This window comes from Populus alba, chromosome 17, assembly GCF_005239225.2.
Source record: "Populus alba chromosome 17, ASM523922v2, whole genome shotgun sequence".
NCBI classification, from domain to species: domain Eukaryota; kingdom Viridiplantae; phylum Streptophyta; class Magnoliopsida; order Malpighiales; family Salicaceae; genus Populus; species Populus alba.
The window spans coordinates 18,241,992-18,260,822 of NC_133300.1; the positions used below are offsets into that span (position 1 = coordinate 18,241,992).

An 18,831-nucleotide genomic window follows, 5' to 3' on the forward strand; every position below is an offset into this window, starting at 1 on the left:
CCTTGAAAGATGAAGCTGGAAAAAATACTCAGGAGGATGAGCATGGCCTGCCAATACCAGGAATCTTATCAAATTAGCACACTGAGTTAGAAACTTGATGCAAGAAGACTGTCTGAACAACAGCTTCCCAAACATGCCGGAAACACTTGGATCATCAGAATCTGCTTCACAGAAAACGCACACAAGGTAAAGAGCTGACAGACTCGAATTGCTTCTGAAGATCTTGAAGAATCAACTCCTCTCCGGAACAAAATATTCTGTCACGCCAGCCGGCGGCATGCTTCTTTAAGCCCTTCATCTTCTGGTCAAGAACAAACAGAATGAGGGGGAGAACTCGCAGAGGATCACACCTTTCTCCATTACATAATAATAACTAAATAAACTTAAGAGTTATTGGGACTCAAACCTACTTCGTTGAAGGAAGCTATTAGATATGTAGTTGCTAAACTATGTCTGCTTGTTTGACCCCAATTAATTGCTAATCATGCGACAATTTAACCTTACTTCAGAGTTGATTCAAGATATTTTAGGGTATGGTTTGATTAATTTCTCATACTATAAAGGAAAGAGAAATGAGACAGGAGTAATATGTCTATATATAAAAATTATCCCAGAAATATATTTATTTAATATCGTCATCTTTATCTTTTTAAATAAATATATTTCTATTTTTTTAATCTAGTAATTCTATTTTAAAACACAAACCTCACTCAACCTACGAAATTCCATCTAATTTTATTGATTTCTTAATGAAAAATCTATCTTTTTTTGTTAAAAAAACAAATTCAGATATAAGAGAAGAAAAAAATGTTTGACTAGATTTTTTTTATTTAATTTCCTTTAAATTCTAGTTACTTAGATGAAAAGTCAAAAGTGCATTGATAAATTTGGAAATATGAAAGGCTCCGGATGGGGTTATGAAATTGGAGGACAACAAAACCTAAAAGCGTGGAATAAAAAAAATACAACAAAAACATTTTTTTTTTTTTTTGGTTTTTGCAAAATAAAATAAAAATAATCCAATAAAAAAAACACATGAATTATCTTCCCCTGCACCATGTCACAACAGCTATTACAACAAAATCAACGAAGTAGTTCTTTACTCCAGCAAGCTGACAGATACGAGATACTGTCGGCGTAGTTTCCTTTATCCTCTCTCTCACTTTACTTCCCTTTGTTCTCCCATTTCCTTCCCCTCCCCCTCAAGAGACAAGGATTTATAGTCTAAAAATCTCTCCTTTCAAGATAAAATCTCTACTTTTCTCCAAATGGGTCTCCTTGATTCCCTTTTAAACTGGCTCAGGAGGTAAATTTCCCTCACTTTTTGTAATTTTTTGGTATTTCTTTTTTGTTTTGTTGGTTGTGTTTGCTCTTTTAGTTTTGTTTGGATGATGAGAATGTTTTGGAAAAGATGTGATGTTATTTATCATATATGCTGATTAATTGAACTAGATTTAATTTGTTAATCGGCTGTAGCTTAATTAGTATGTTTGAAATCAATTTGTTTTGGTAATCATTTTGAGGTGATAAAGTTTAAATATTGATAGTCGAAAAGTATACTAGGTTAAGAAATAATGTAAGCAACATAAAATTATTCAAAGGGAAAAGAAAATTGTGGACATAATTTGTATGTTTGTGATGGGATGATATGTGGATTGTAAACTTGACTATATTCGTTTTAGCTCTCCCAAGATTACTATTCGAGAGACATGAATTGGTCATGAGGAGTATTTCGTTGCATAGTTTCTTATATGCGTTTCGTTTAGTTCTTGTATGCAAAATTTTCATGATAAAAGAGGAGCTTTTGGAAATGGGTTATCTTTAAGCAGTGCCTAGATGTTGATAGAGAATACACATGAACAAAAAGAGAAAAGTAATGTTGTTGTGGAAAATTGGATTAATATAAACGAATAAAGGATTTGAGCTTTGTGCTTAAGCATATAAAAGGGAATTGTATATATATATATATATATATATAAACCACATGCCATATAATGGGAATAATTTCGCATAAATTGCTGAATATGAAGGAAAGAGATGTACCCTTTCACATTGTATTACTTCATGAATTAGGAGTAGAAAGTCATCGCATCATATAGTTTCGGCTGTTGTTCAAACGGGTAGGTGTTGTTGCTCTGTGGTTAATGGTCTTGGACTTATCAAGACAATAAAGAGTAGCTGCTCTGAAGATTAAACATATGCATAAAAATACAGCACGGCTGTGGTGGAGTTGAAATCTGTATAATTTTCTGTGAGAATGTCATTGCTTGTCTTGCATATTACCATCTCATGAACCTGACCAAAACTGGAAGCCATTGTATGAAGAGGATAGTGGCGGGTTCATTTCTGTTCGTTTCTGGTTCTCTGATACTTATTCTGTAGGCAATAGTAGTATAAATGATCTTTTTGATTGATGTCATAGAACATTGTTGGCTTAGAAAGAGCCGAACAGCTTCCCTAGTATGAGAAAGCAACTGTGGTCAAATGTTTATTTGATGAACTTCTGGAAAGTTGGTTCACATTCTCTTGGAATGTTGTTGACTTATCCAAGCGTACACAACTTTTTTTATTCTTAATGTTATTTTTAATCTGTTTGTCTAATAACTGTAATAACCAATGCACATTACTTCTTTCCATTGATTTTGCCTTCTGCTTCTGACATTTTATCAGCTTATTCTTTAAACAAGAAATGGAGCTATCCCTTGTAGGCCTTCAGAATGCTGGAAAGACATCTCTTGTTAATTCCATTGCTGTAAGTTGACACATACCAGGCACATATTTACGGGTTTTATTGAGTGGCTCCCTTTTAACATTTTTCCTTTTATGTTTACCAGACAGGTGGCTACAGTGAGGACATGATTCCAACTGTAGGTATCTTTTCCTTGAACAAATTCCAAATAAAGCATTTGGTGATGTTTAAAAGATATAGACTTTTCATACTATGAAAACCAGGTTGGATTCAACATGCGAAAAGTTACAAAAGGCAATGTGACAATAAAGCTTTGGGATCTTGGAGGGCAGCGGAGGTTTCGTACAATGTGGGAGCGTTATTGTCGTGGAGTCTCTGCGATTCTGTAATACCACCCATTCTCTTATTCATCTTTGCTATGCCATTATCACTTCTCTTTATTTTTATTTTATTAGAATGCACTACCTATTAGGACCAAGCAAGAAACACTATCTTTTAGTTCCAGGATGATAAGTCAGAGTCATACCAGACCTTGTAATCCGCATCTATCATCGAATTTTTCCATGAAAATCCTGATTAACTCTTCTCTTGATCTTTGAACTGGTTTTTTTAAGGCTACTGAATCTTTTGCCCCAATAGAGCTTTGGCTTTTGTTAGCTCAATCAATGACGTTGTTTGAAATAGGTATGGGTGTAGGCTATATTTGGCTTTTCTCAATGTCTATAGGAACGTACCCATAAAGCCAAAACTTTTATTTTTCTTTGTTGCCCACACACATCCACATATTTAACTGCATGTGAAGGAGGTCTATTACACTTCTCTTTTCCGACAGGAAAAAAAAAGTACTGATTATAGAACACATACCCTGTCACATCTGAAATGCTCTCTCTTGCTGCATAGGAAAGCATCAATCGCCAAAAGAGAGAAGAAATGCTAACATGCTGAATGAATACCTAGTCATACAGTTTATTGTTATGCAGGAAATTTCATTTTCTCAAATTAAATAATGCATTAAGAAGTCATGTTACTTTTGGTAATGGAAAATAAGGGAAGATGACAATAATTTTTTTATAACTTGGAATAGTTGTCCCAATCCTTATTCTTGCAGATGCCATGTATTCTTTTTATATTGCCTTCACTCTTGTTAGCTAGAGCATTAGTGGATGATATCCGCTGTTGTTTTCTCCTTGGTGTCTGTTTAATGGACTAACTCTTTTGTTTTCCATCTTGATTGATGCAAAGACAGATATGTAGTTGATGCAGCTGACAGGGACACTGTTCCCCTATCTAGAAGTGAGTTACATGACCTCCTAACCAAACCTTCCTTAAGCGGAATCCCTTTGCTTGTCGTTGGCAACAAAATTGACAAGTCAGAAGCTTTTTCCAAGCAAGCTTTGGTGGATCAGCTGTGAGTTTAGTCCTACTATATGATGTAGATTTTGTTTCAAATTTTTCCCTCAAGAATTAAAGGTAGACATTTATTTCTTATTTGTATTTTGTTGGATGGTTTCAGAGGTCTTGAATCAATCACAGACAGAGAGGTTTGCTGCTATATGATCTCATGCAAGGAGTCCACAAACATAGACATTGTTATTGATTGGCTTATCAAGCACTCAAAAACAGCAACAGGATCTGTAGTTTGACTTTCTCCAAGTTGATGCTCTCTTTTACAATAAAAAGGGTGAAGAACTAAGCCTAGAAGCACAGAGTAGGCAATACAAATTCTTCCTGGTGGAATTTGTTTGCTGGTTTTTAGATCCTGGTTGCATTCCAAATGTTCTGTTTTTTACACTGTACAGTACCATAATGCTTGCAGCGAGTTGTTTGTGCATTTTCTATTAATTTATTTCCTCGTGTATTTTTATCTTCGGAATTTGAGCCTGCCTGCTTATTTTGCAAGTTTTCTTGTATTTGTAATGTTTACTACTGTGCTTATATTGATAAAAGTTACGATGATCAATGTCCAAATGAAACCAAAGCAGCATTTTTACTGGGAGGACAAAGGGATTGTGTCATTTAAGCATCTGTATTTCGTGTTTTATTGGAGGTTTGCAGAAAGCTGCAATTAAAATAATTTTCCAACACTATTTTTGGAGGTAGGGGCATGGAATTCTTTTTCCTTTCTGCTTTTCTTCTACCCCAAGGAAATGCCTCGCTGGTAACAGTCGTGATCTCCAACTCCCCGGACAGCTAAGAACACCCTCGATAATTGCAACTCAATGTCTTAGTTTATGTCTGTAAACCTAGATGGTTAATGATGACCTGGATTGCAGAAAGCAGAAAGATCTTTCCAGGGAGAAACAGGCAATGGTGTCAGCTAATGTGTAGACAGCAGAAAACTTAGCTGGATTGAAGAAGTCTAGTAGCTAGAGGGCCTTGTTCCAGAGTCAGTAATGGGGCTGTCATTGACCAAATAGGGTTTCTTTCTTTCTTATATCGGTTAATAGTTTATTAATAATTGCAAATAATGCAACCCAGAGGACAGTTGGATGAGCCACCATCCTACTACCCTCTATCAAATTGCCGACTAGATTAGCACTCCTAATAATCGAACTGCCACCACATTAGGACATGCACAAATCATGGCTGCCACTCTGCGTTGAAGACCTTGGTGCCTACAGATGGCAGACAAGAGCAGTGGGAATTACGTTAATGGTAAGCATCAAAGATTTTCTCTTCTTCGAGATTTGTCAACCAATAATTACAACAATATTGAAAGATCCCATGCCATTTCACCATGCAATGCTAGCTCCTTGTGGCTATTCCAATTTCCACTCGATTCCCATTAAAACAAAAGGGAGAAGATACTAAACTAACGTTGAAAGTACAAAATTGTTGTGTCGTATAGATTGTTTCCATGTTAATTCTAGTTCATATAGGACATGTAAGGTAGGATCACTTTCTTGAGTGATCTCTAAGGTTGAATGATTGGTTTCGGTGGTGTGTATCTCAGACAAGACAGTTTTAGAGAGAATCAACAAAGATCTCGAGTTAGCATCAACAAAACATGTTAGTCCTAGGTCAAGTCTTTTCCCATACATGCCTATATGGATTTGGTTCATCCCTTCTTTTGTTGGGTCATTTTCTGCTTTATAGTCCCGGATTTCATGTTCTAAAGAACTTTCTTGACAGGATTACTAGATTTCATTTTCAAATCAACAACCTCAACTATTGTTAATTTAGATAGACAATAAGGCAATGATGTTTTTTTCATGGACAACACTTAGATTCAAAGAATGATGCCAAGGATAATTGTGTTTACGGCAACCGCTCAGCAAATTTATGAATCTCTGCAATGCATGTGAACATATATGACTGAAATGTGAAAAACTCATATTCATAGCTATTAAACCTTGAGTGAACTTGGCATAAGTTACGAGGCGGTAGATTAACTTGAGTTAATATATATTTATATATATTTTTATAAAAAATTAAAATAATAATTTTTTAAGTCAATTGAGTTTTTACTAAGTTGACCGGGTGATAAAATCATATTAATAAAAAGTAAAAGTTCTGAATAATCAAAAAATTTACCGCAATTAGATAAGGATATATCATAAAAAGACTATATAAATGACTTAATAGATATTTTTGTGAACTAGAGAAAAGGAGCTAGGTCTAAGAGCAGGTTTGGTCAAGTCAAACCAACATAATAATTAAAATAGATTATAATTTTTTATATATAACCTTTAGATTAAATTTAAAAGATTTTCAAGACCTGGTTCTATGAAAGATTGCATTGTTAGTCCATCCGCTACATGGAACTCCTTAAATGAGGTTACAAAAATCATGTTTGATTTAGTTTTGTTATTTTTTCTAATTTTTTTATTTATTTTATGATTTTTAGTTGTAAAGGTTTAACTCATGGTGCTTATCTTTTCTTATACTAGAATCTAAAATTTAACAAAAATCATTTTCGAACATTGTAAAAGCTATTAGTTTCTTAGCATCAAAGCAACGACATCTGACCTAACATATTAACTCAGCCATGGATATCATAGTGTCTTGACTTAGCATTTAATGGTACCAGAAAGAGAAGGGTTATTATATGGATCTGAGCTAAATCACAAACCCCATATGGTCCCACTCTTGAACAAAATTAGATCTGAGCTCATACAACTCAGTTTGAACAAATTAGATTTGTGCCCGAAGCAATAGTGCAGTTTCGAAGGGGACTTTATAAGGTTAAGCAACGTCATACAACTCAGTTTCAACAAATAAACCTGGTCCACTAGAAGCAAAGAAACTGGATTATTTAAATTTGTTTGAAGACAATATATAGCTGTAGCGCTGTCCATTTGCTGGAAAAGAATAGGAAATGCTTGAGTCTCCCGATGTATATTTCTCAAAAAGGAAAAAAAGAAGCAGCCAATTCTCTGTGAAAGTACTCGAGAAAGAGAAAAGAAAAGGAGCATGCATCTTTGAATTTTGAAAGAAAGTTGAAGAACTCCAGGAGTAAGTGGCCTCTTTTAGTCAAATCATTGGTTCAATGCTATAAAACCTTTTCCAACTAATAATGGACAGGGAGATATGCAAAAGCATGGAGAACAGAAGAAGATAAAATCATATCCCATGAGGAAGCATGCCATATTGTTGATTGCCAGGAAATAATTATAGAAAGTGACCGTTATGCTAAGCATGAACCGAGTAAGTGTCATTCTGAATTATGACGAGATTTTGTTGGAACTAGTCACCGTAGAGAGAGAGAGAGAGAGGCAAAAGCCACATCTTCAGAATGTAGTCAAGGGCTGTTTCCCATTTACATCAGTGGCAAGAAGTCTCTGTAACCTCAAGTAGGATGTTTCTGTCTTGATCGATATGTCACAATGAGAAAGGCAAGACCGAGTCTTTGTCCAAATCAAACCATAAATGGACATGACCCTTAATTGATGATCAGATTGACATAGCACCTGCCTCTCAAATCATGATTGTTTATTGCATAATAAGACCTTGATTATTCATCTCCTCTGAGAAGTGCCTATAAAAAACAAATAAGGCCAACATTCATGCTTGTAAATCTAGCAGAATCTCACGTACCAAAAGCTTAACATTCATGACCAAAAGCTTACAAAGGAAAAGCAACAAAGTAAAAGATGCTAAAAAGAATTACAGGATCATGTACTCAACTGAAATAACTTGCTAGTTATTCACACTTACACACAGCCAAGTACAAATATTAATAATGTTGGAGTTCTCCTATGAAATACGACATGAAAGGTAAAACAAAATGCAGAAGTAAACTGCAGCTACGAAAACAGGTAAGGGAAAATAGACAGAAGGAATGGAAAAGAAAGAGTTCATAAATGAAATGAACCCGAGAATAAACAAACAAATGAAGCGCTACATTAAACAATGTATGAAACACCAGGAAACATTGACAGGTTGCTGATGTTTCTTTGTCCTTTGAGAAGATGGTGGTGCATCTGAATCAACTCAACAAGTATGTTACGAGGGCTTGTCATCTACAATGTCATGTTCTTGAGAGCTAGAGCGGCAAAGGTCCTCAATCTGGCTTGTCACCTTGGACATTGAAGGGCGGTTATCAGGATATTGGGCAGTGCAATCGATTGCGAGCTGTAAGAGCTGAACCATCTCTTCCTCTACATTCTGAGATCGAAGAAGCTCTAGATCAAACACCTCAGCAGTCCATTCTTCTTTGACAACAGATTGGACCCATCTTGGAAGGTCTACACCCTCATCATTCAATTGTGAATGTGTTGGAGCCTTTCCAGTGAGCAATTCCAACAGCAATATACCGAAGCTGTAGACATCAGCTTTTTGGGATACTTTACGAGCATCTGTCACTTCTGGTGCACGATAGCCATCGATACGGTTGGGAGTGGGTGTAAGACCTGCAAGGTGTGCAAGGCCGAAGTCGGAGACGCGGGCTTCAAGTGAAGTAGTAAGGAGGATATTTGATGACTTGATGTTTCCATGAGAGCTTGCAGGGCCTTGAGAGTGGATGTATGCAATTCCTCTGGCAGCTCCAAGGGCAATGCCAGACCTTGTCTCCCAATTCAATGGAGTCCTGCCAGACCCTTTATTTCCTGCAGTTGAAACCAAGTGTAATAAGAAACAAAACCAACGTTCCAAAAGTTATCTTAATCTTCTGTGCTCAATGAATCTCAACATAATCCAATGATTCATCCCAATCTTGCCAACGCTAATATTTAGACACAAAACCATGATTGAATACTTTCAAAAGACCAGTATGCAACTGCAAACTGCAGTTGTCTAGATATAACTATGCCCTCAAGGCAGTTTGAGAGGACTTTAATTGTCAGCTATCCGATGAGACATGATTTCTACCAAATAAAGGCAGCTTAATAGTGAAAAATATGATCTATTTCAGTTGAAGCAAAAACGGAAGTTCAAAACCATGTGCTCAGGATTTTAAATTACATGTGGTAAATCTCAGCAAAAATTTTGAGGTTTCCAGTAGAATGCCGAATTATCAACAAAATTATTACATTACATGAAACAAGCATGTCAGAAAACTCAAATCAAGTAATTATAACAAGAAGAACCAAAAGGAATAAATCATGATGCAAAAGAAGGAAATGCTCACCATGCAAAAGCGCAGATAAGCTTCCCATGGGCATGTAATCATGAACAAGAAGCTTTTCATCCTGGCTGTAATAATAAGCCCTCAATGGAACCAAATTCTCATGATTCATCTTTCCAGCCCCTTCAATCTTCTCTCTAAATTCCTTCTCCGGTACCGTTACTTCCTTCAGCCTCTTCACAGCCACCACCAACCCCACATCCAGAGTGGCCTTATAGGCAGTGCCAAAAGTCCCCTTTCCCAGAACCTCTGCAGAAGCTTTCAACAAGTCCTCCAAACCAAATGCCCTCGCCGTGTTCCCAAAGAACACCAAATTCTTAGTCCCACTACTCTTAGCTTCACTTTTCACCACCGCCACAGCATGCCCTGCGCTTACATTCCCACTTTCCCCAGCCGCCTTCCCACTGGGGATCTCAACTGCTATCTCCTTTGGCAGCTCAACATCTTTAGACCCTACTGTTTTGTCTCTCTTTCGTCGACACAAGAAGATCAAGATCATTAAAAGTAACAAAAATCCAATCACACATCCAACAGCAATACCAGCAATTGCTCCACCGGACAACTTATCATCATTACCATTCCCATTTGAAGCACCATTGCAAGAAACCAAAGGCTTCCCGCAAAGCAAGGTCCCTTGAAAAGAACTCAAGGGCTTGTTAGACAACTTCTGAGGAACAGGACCAGTCAAATTGTTAAAAGAAACATTGAACTGATCAAGTGGCAAATTCAAGTCAGGAATAGAACCAGTAAACTGATTCTCCTCCAAATACAAAGTATCCAGCCTAGTCAAATTATTAAAACTTGGAGAGATCACACCTGAGAAGTTATTATTAGCCAAGTTTAACCTTACCAAGTTCTGCAACCTGAACAAGAATTCAGGAATCTCCCCAGAAAAGAAGTTCCCTTGCAAATAAAGATTACGTAGAGAAACAATATTGCCTATATCAGCAGGAATTGGCCCTGAAAGTGCATTGAACCTTACAGACAGCGATTGCAAACTTGTTAAATTTCCAAGTGCAACAGGCAACTGCCCTGAAAGTCCCATGCCAGGTAACCTTAACTCAACAACTGTGCTTCTCTTTTGATCACAAAACACTCCCACCCATTGACATGGATTATCTGAAAGATTCCACAAGAGTGATCTGCCCCCAACTGCATCACGCAGAGTAACCAAAGCTGCCCTCTCTGAAGCTAGATCTGACTCAACAGTAGAAAAAGAATTCAGTGAAAGAAACACAAAGAAGGTTATCAAAAGCAAAAGGCTTGGTTTCGGCTTCATATTTCGTGGCAAAACCAAGAATGCACCAAAAATGAAAACCAACCCAGTAGAGTTAACTAGCTGTTATTAAGTTTGTCTTTGGTTTCTTCAAGTTTAGGACAGAATCAAGAAAGTTTATATTGGGACTTGAGGGTCCTCAAAATTGGAAATGGGGTGGTATGAATTCTTGAATTTTGTTGTTGTAGCAGATGTGAATGTGTTTGTGACTTCTTTTAGATGGTTGTGACCCCAGTGGGGGCGAGAGAGAGAGACGCAGAGACGGAGACAGACAGAACTTGTTGTAGCTGTTCACTGTTAAAAGGCAAGCCAGTGGAGGGTAGAACTCACTTCCTTTGCTGAGTTGGCTATTGTTCTAGACTTCTAGTTTAATAAAGAATTTCCAACAATGATACAGTGATTCTGGAGTAGTGATGACGATTTGGGAGAGGAAATTTGCCGTGCATGTTTCACCTCAGAGACCCATTGTTGTTAAACTAAGTTTAACTCGTCAGGTTGGAAAATTTACGATCTGGAGCTTATTTCAATTTAGAAAAAGACTAGATATGCTGCCCACGATTCCGCGGGACAAACAAAAAAAAAATTAATGCATAAAAAACAATAGGTAAAAAAAATTCAAGTTCAAGGTATGGCAATTTAAGTATTTATATAAAAAAAACTAATAACAGTAAATAAATCATCAAAAAATATTACAGCAAGTCTATTCAGATTATCAAAAACAACCCAATATTAATTTAATAGGAGGAAAACCAGGAAAATAAAAGCCAAACTTCAAAAAAAAAATAATAATAACATCAGCTTCAAATAAAAAGCCAAAAAAAAAATTTAGATGGACCTCTTAAACATAGTCCAATTAAAAAAATATAGCTTGTTAAATTATGAATTCAAGTTTAATCAAGAAGCTTAAATGTCATCCAATTTAATATTGAATGATAAAATTATTGAAAAACTATTAATAAAAAAGCTTGCAAAAAAAAATGAATAGCAAAAAAACAATGGGGCTAAAATTTGACATAAAAAACCAATTGAGAATGAAATAAAAAAAATATCACAAAAAAAAATTATAATTAAAAGAATTACGATCAAACTTGAAAGATTAAAATTCATAGGGGTGAATTTGAAAATTATTTCTAATAAGATAGATTATCTATAGATTAAAAAAAGGTGGAGGTGAAGTAAAAAAAAAAAAATGGTGAGAATTAACCTAATAGAATCAAACCAAAATAAATAAGAAAAAAAGATTAAAAAATATATAATTAAACCAAAAAAAAAAAACAAAGGTTAAAAAAAAAAGATTAAAAAAATAAGACAACATCAGTTCAAAAAAAAAAAAAAAAAAACATGGCAAACCTTTTAAACCTGGTTTAATCTTAAAATTTGCACCCTGTAAATTTTTTTTTACCTAAATTCAATTAAAAAGCATAATTCTCAATCAATTTAATTTTGAAGGATGAAATTGGTAGAAAAGTATTGAAAAAAAAAACCTACAAAAGCAACAAAAAAAAAGGATAAATTTTGATATGAAAATCCTAATGATGATGCAATTTAATGAAAAAAAAATAAAAAACAATCTCAAATAAAATAAATATAAATTAAAAGAAATATGGCAAAGTCTTAAAGATTAAAAAAATATAGGGGTGAAATTGAAAATATCTGTAAAAACCAAATAAACCCAGAAAAACATCCTAAATATAGTTAAATCTTAAAAAGCTTGCAACCTATGAAATCCTAGATCCAGACCTTATCGAGAAGTCTATTATAAGCCAATTTAAAAATATAAATTTAAAAAACTTATAAATGTAAAAAAAAAAAAGATAATAAAAAAAAGTCTCGAGTGAACTTGGCAGACAACTTGGGTCAACAAATCTAACGCATGACATACAACATGAAATTGGGATGTCTTTATAAATAGAAAAGAAAAACAAATATCAAAAAAATATTTAAAAAATGAAAGTACCAATAAAAAAATATTAAAAAAATAAAAGTTGATTTGGGCTAATCTTTCGAATCAATGACCTAAGTTATGAGACTAGAATGACCTTATTAAAGGCAAACCCAAAAAACAAAGAAACAAGATTCTTAATGTAACAAATATTAAGGGATGAAATTGAGAAAAAAAATCAATATAAAAAAAAAAAAAACAATGCAAAACAAAACAAAATAGCAATTAAAAGAAGTAGGACTAAACTCCACATAAAAATTAAATGAAATTAAATGTCAAGGGAAAAAATCAAATGAAATTAAATGTTCATGGATGGAATTGTACAAAACAAATCCATTAAGAAAATTATTAAAAAAAATAGCAAATAAAAGAATTAGGACCAAATTTGACATAAAAAATAAATGCGTAAGGGTGGAATTGAAAAAAAAAAATCAATCAAAAAATGATTGAAAACAAAACAAATAGAAAATAAAAGAATGAAGACCAAATTTTAATACAAATTAAAAAATTAAAAAGATCAAGGATGAAATCGAAAATAAAATCTAATTAGAAACCATCAATGTAAATAAAATAATTGCAAATAAGATATGAGGGACTTAACCAAAATTAAAAAATAAATAAATTGAAGGGATGGTATGAATTTTTGCATTAACAACACAAAATTCAAGGAAGAAAGAGAAGGAAAAAAATGAAAAAAAAAACAATTTCGGACTAAACCATACCGAACCACTATACACTTGCCATTCATAAAAAAAAAAAGAATACCAAAATAAATCAAATGATATAGTAAAATCACAGTTATAACTATTTGAGCTAGCTACATGGGCCACCAAAAGGTAGTGTAGTGGGTGATATGTGTGAGATAAGCATTGATAACTTTTTTGTTTTTTTATTTGTACAAAAATAAAAAAATATCATTAGGACTAAATAATATTAACAAACAAACCACTATGAAATCACAACTAAATCCCAGTAATCAAGGCTAAAAATTTTGAATTATAAGAATAATATAATAATTCAATTATTCTATAAAATTTAAAAATATAAAAGTATTCTTGTACAGAAAGCATTAGATTATTTTATTAAAGAGTTACATTAGTGATTCTGTGTTAAAGAGTTAACTAGTATTTTTCTAAAAAAAATAAAATAAAATAAAAACTAAGTTAAATAATTGTAGATGATAAGTTGGTAAGAAAATTTTGAGATGGGTCCCACTTGCTAGTAACTAATGAAAGTAGTTAAGCTATTTTTGGAGCTTGCTTTGCTGGTACGTGGGATTTGGATGTGACTGATATGTAGATATATTTAATTAAGGGAAGGTTTAAAAATAGTTTATGGAAATTCTTCGCTCATTTTAAGTAAATCCTAATAAAATTCTATATTGTGATGCAAGGATTAATAATTTGTTGTCAAGAAAGAACTTGTATTTTCGACATCCTTTCCTGGGAAATACAAGGGTTTATCTAGTTTGATTTTATCGAATTTCAATTTAATCAAAATTAATTAATTTTTTATAGCGAATCTTAGCTCTCAAATTAGATTTAATAATTATAATTTAAAAAAAAAGAGAGAGAAATACATTACCTTGAAGGAGTGATGCATCAAGTATAGAATACAAATTTGAAGAAAAAAAAGAAGAAAAAGTATACAATTCAAATAAATTTTGGCAAAGTTTATAGTAAAATGAAATTGCAAGGATAATAATAAGACAAAAGGTTAATGCCTATATATATAACTGAGCATGTGATTATTATTTTTATATAAAATTTGGCACAAGCATCTTACCCGGTATTCATGTCTTTTGGGCTAATTCTTATGTATTGTCATTATTGCTTGTACACTTCTACTTCACATTTGTATCTCTACAAGTTACTACACCGACAAATCAAATATAAGGAAATGGCCTTTTCCTTATTTATACAATGAATACGTTTTTAATATATTTAATTGTTTTAATTTAATCTTTTAATAAAATATTCCTCTCAATATATTATTTTATCTATTTTTTTCAGCCAAGTTAATAAACATAATAACATGATTTATACATGTTTTATTTCTTTCATCAAATGAGTACGAGCTCATCTGTATATGATGTCTTTAATGATTCTTTACACACACACACAATGTTTTTAATTTTAGTTAGATCTCAAATATATCATTTTATTTTAACATACTATTCAAATTAATAAATTTATGCATAATGAAATTGTCCTCTTAATAACTAAAAAAATGCAAGACAAATGCATAATTTATTTATTAATTGTATGTTTAATTAATACATGACAACAAATATATTTAAAATTAATATTAAATCTTAATTAATATATGTTTGTCTCTTTTTTTTTAAGATATCACATGTGTTTTTTTTTTTTTTAAAAAAAAAAATAGCTGAGATTATGATATATTATTCAGATTAACTAAATTTTTTCAAGAGAATTTCATATGAATATTAAGTTTCGTTTTCATATGAACTACCCTCCCTTTGATATCTTGCTTAAAATCAAGGATATAATTGATAAAATTATACATATAAAAACACAATGAAGAAAGCAAAACAAATAATAATAATAATAATAAATCCTTCTAAAGATTTCAATTCTATAATTGCAAAGATTAATGATTCTCAATCAAGCATCTTTCGATTCAAATATTATTAAAAAAATGAATAAAAAATCTCAACCAAGCTGTCTTCTTTTAGTTTAATGAGTTCAGAAACCAGCTCGTATTTAATAATTCATTGGACAGTTCATGAAATTAAAGCAGCAAGAAGTACTACTTGTATGGTTGTCTATCATCAAATTGTCGCAGCAATATATTTTTTTTCTTTTTTTCTTTTAGCACCGATCGATTCCAAGTGGGCTTCTGACCTTTTCAAATGAAGATCCCTTAAACAAACTCCAATAAATTACTTAAGAGCTTTATAATAAGCTAGTTAATGAATACACGTTAGCATCCAATTGTATATGTTTGCGTTCAACATTATTAATTAATCTAGCTCATTCTTGGAGATATTAAACAAATTGGAGATGATTCTCGTACTTTCACGCCATTAATTTTGGAACAGATGGTATTGATTCTCGAGGGGAAAAAAAATATAGATGTTTTTTTTTATATATATAATTTTAATATGCTAACATCAAAAATATAAAAAAATAACATTTTAATATATATTTTTTAAAAAAATTATTTTAAAAAAATATTATATATTACAATACCAAACATAAACTAATATCACATGCTTTCATAATTCCATTGGCCTTATGATATGGGCTATGATAATTATGCTTCACTTATAATAATATGAATAATATTGGAGTATGGTAATAAATGTTTTTCAAAATGTTTTTTTATTGAAAATATATTAAATAATATATATTTTTTTTAAAAAATAATTTTCTAACACCAACATATCAAAATAATCCAAAAATATAAAATAAATTTATTTTTTGGTAAAATATAATTTAAAACACAATTCCAAACAACACTATACTAAATAACTTAATGATTGTTCAAGAGCATCTTGATTCATTTTCACTCTCCCACACACGCTTTTAGGTAAAAGTTATTTAGTATAATCTTAACATTATTTCTACAGATTATTCCAAATTGAAAGTTCAAAACTATTGAATGAGGGAATGATGAAGATGAACTTATTTTACTAGGTATTTATTCATTTTCACGGTATTTTTTTTATGTTATTCAATAATTTTGATATATTGATATTAATAATAAAAAAATCAAAAAAATATTTCAATATATTTTCTAGTAAAAATTATTTTTAAAAAATATTAAACATTACAATACCAAACATATACTAATATCGCACTTATATCACATGCTTTCATGATTTTATGAACCTTTGGACTAATAATTATGCTTTCACTTGGAATAACACAGGGAATTTTTTAGAGTATAATAATAATTATTTGTTAAGGCATGGTTTGGTACAACGGGCGTGTACTAGCAATTTTCTTTGAAATAAAAGTAATAATAAATGAAGAATCGAAGAGAGATTATTCCTTGACAACTGTTAATGATCGTATACCCAGAACAGATTCGCTAGCACTTCTTCGTTGTTAAGAATTCAGAGTCAAAAAGCTACCATTGGTCGGTCACAATACAAAAATACTACTTTAGGGACCCTATAATATACATTGCTTTTTTCTTTTTTTTTATTTATTACTTTTTTGGGTCAATACATGACAGGTTGGCGATTTGACGTGGCGACAGCTGGCTGGACAGATGTCACGGTACTGTGGTGATTATGATTTTGATTGGGCCGTCAATAGTGGTCCAAACTTCAAAGGATTTATGCCTTCCAGAGATCATCACTTGGTCCACAGGAGAGTCCTGCAATGATGAGAGTGTAGCTTTAGCATTGGTGCACCCTCACACTATTCTTCGACCTCTCCTTCCCCTTTCTTATTTTATTTTTGAATTCTGAGCGATGGTGCCCGTTGTGGAATCACCGGTTTATTTTTGAATCTTCGGCTAACGAAGTCCTTATATTTCAATAATTATTCTGCGAACCCACAAGTGGGTTAAAAAAACAAGAAACCATAAGTGTGTTTTATAAAAGCAATAAAAATCATAATTCAAGTTATATACCTTTGAGTTGACTTAGCTTGGTGTGTGTGTGTGTGTATATGAAATTAGATGCGTCTAACTAAGAAAAAAAAGAGTGGGTATGTTAAAAAAATATTAATAAAGATACATTTCAATCTAATCAAGAATATCACAAAAAAATTAAAAAATAAAAAAGGGAAAATAACTTAAGGAATCCTAGTACACTTGCCACCATGCAACCTATGCACAAGACCATGACAATTTTTCACAAAACCAAAAAAGTATAGAATGTGAAGTGTTGGAGTTTAAAATTAAAAAACAAAATCAATTTTAAAAAAAAAGTCAATATCACCCCAGTTAACCTTTCAAATGTGTTATCTTGATCATGAGTCCAATGTAATCCTACAAGAGAAAATCATGACTCTCAATTCTTAACCAATCTAATATTAGAGGATAAATTAAAAAAAAAACTAAATTTGACAAAAAACCAAAAAGAAAAACTTAAAAAAATAAGGAACAAATGTTATTTGATGAGAAAAAATTATCTTTCATCGTGTCATTAGATTTCCAATGACATCTTCTTTCTCCATTGTTAGTGCTTGTTCAATTTTTTCTTGGATGGATTGTGGCAACATGCTTTTTTTTTTTTATATTACATTTCTTCATTTAATTCTTTTGTGAATTTTTTTTTAATTTAGCCCTTTAATCTAAAATTATCCACCTTTTCATTTGTTTTTTTTCCCTTTTAAATTTGATTATCATTCTTTTAATTGTTATGTTTTTATTTTAAATTCCTTTTTGTGATTGATTATTATTTTTTAATTTCATTATTTAACATTTAATTTTGTAATATTTGGGTTTTATGGTTTTTCCAGATTTGATGCTTCCAATCAAATGGCTCGAATCACAAGTTTTAGAAGCTAACATGGGTTTTTTTTTTTTTTTTGACTTATTTTCTTTTTCGATCTCATTGCTCGATGTTTGTTTTGTTTTTTATATATTTAAAATAGGTTTAATGGTTTTCTTGATTTTTCTATAGTTATCTCGATCTTGTAACATGATCAATGAGTTAGGTGAGTTAAACTAGGTAGACCTATGCTTGTTTTTTCCTTTTAATTATTATTTTTTTCTTTTGGATCCCTTTGTGATATTATTTTTTTTTTTTGTGAATTTTATCTTTTGATATTTTATTTGTTGAGATTTAACCTTCATGGTTTTTTTATATTTGGTGCTCCCAATGAAATAACCAAGACATATGTTTTATAACCTAACAAAAGTTGACATCGATTTTGTTTTTTTGACTTATTTTTTTTCCACCTCATAATTTAACATTGGTTTTTTTTTTAAAAAAATTAGGTTTTGAAATTTTTTCATGATTTTTTTTTCAGGTTATTTCAATCTCATAACCTGACTTATAGATTTGGCAAGTTGACCTGAGTAGGCTCAAGTTATTTTTTGGCATATAATTGTGTTTTTTGTTAATATTTGTATGTTAATTTTTTTTATTTCATCATTTTATAATTTGTTTATTGAAAATTAAATTTTAAGATTTTTTTAAATTTGTTATTTCTAGTCAAATTACTTGCGTCATTGGTGGCTTAAGGGTTAAAAACCTGAGAGCTTGAAGAGGGATTTGCAGGGTTTAAGAAGGAGAAGAAAAAAGTTTTCCACTTTTGATATCCTACAAAGTTTACTGGTATAAATCTCAGATGATGAAATTTAGTTTCCTCTCTGGAAAAAAAATTGAATTTTTTTTTTCCGTTTTATTATGTGAATTCCCCCCCTTTTCTTTC

At 31.8% G+C, this 18,831-nt stretch overlaps 2 protein-coding genes across 3 annotated transcripts; one reads left to right on the forward strand and one right to left on the reverse strand.

The window, feature by feature from the left end:
- The first annotated feature begins 1,031 nt into the window (after positions 1 to 1,031).
- Positions 1,032 to 4,645, forward strand: LOC118028821 (ADP-ribosylation factor-like protein 8c). Of its 2 annotated transcripts, none has more exons than XM_035032530.2 (6): positions 1,032 to 1,306; positions 2,688 to 2,752; positions 2,835 to 2,867; positions 2,953 to 3,074; positions 3,936 to 4,097; positions 4,203 to 4,645. In XM_035032530.2, exons 2-6 carry the CDS (start codon positions 2,690 to 2,692, stop codon positions 4,330 to 4,332), a joined length of 510 nt encoding a protein of 169 aa, XP_034888421.1. In that variant the 5' UTR covers positions 1,032 to 1,306; positions 2,688 to 2,689; the 3' UTR covers positions 4,333 to 4,645. The 2 variants fall into 2 exon arrangements, with proteins under 2 accessions (XP_034888421.1, XP_034888420.1); XM_035032529.2 differs by having other exon boundaries at positions 1,033 to 1,306; positions 2,671 to 2,752.
- Positions 4,646 to 7,723: 3,078 nt separating this feature from the next.
- LOC118028820 (probable inactive receptor kinase At1g48480) lies at positions 7,724 to 10,880 on the reverse strand. The gene is made up of 2 exons (XM_035032528.2): positions 9,258 to 10,880; positions 7,724 to 8,736 (listed from the first exon to the last, which is right to left on the reverse strand). The coding sequence occupies exons 1-2, from the start codon at positions 10,531 to 10,533 to the stop codon at positions 8,135 to 8,137; spliced, it is 1,878 nt and encodes a 625-aa protein (XP_034888419.1). The 5' UTR covers positions 10,534 to 10,880; the 3' UTR covers positions 7,724 to 8,134.
- Positions 10,881 to 18,831: the final 7,951 nt, after the last annotated feature.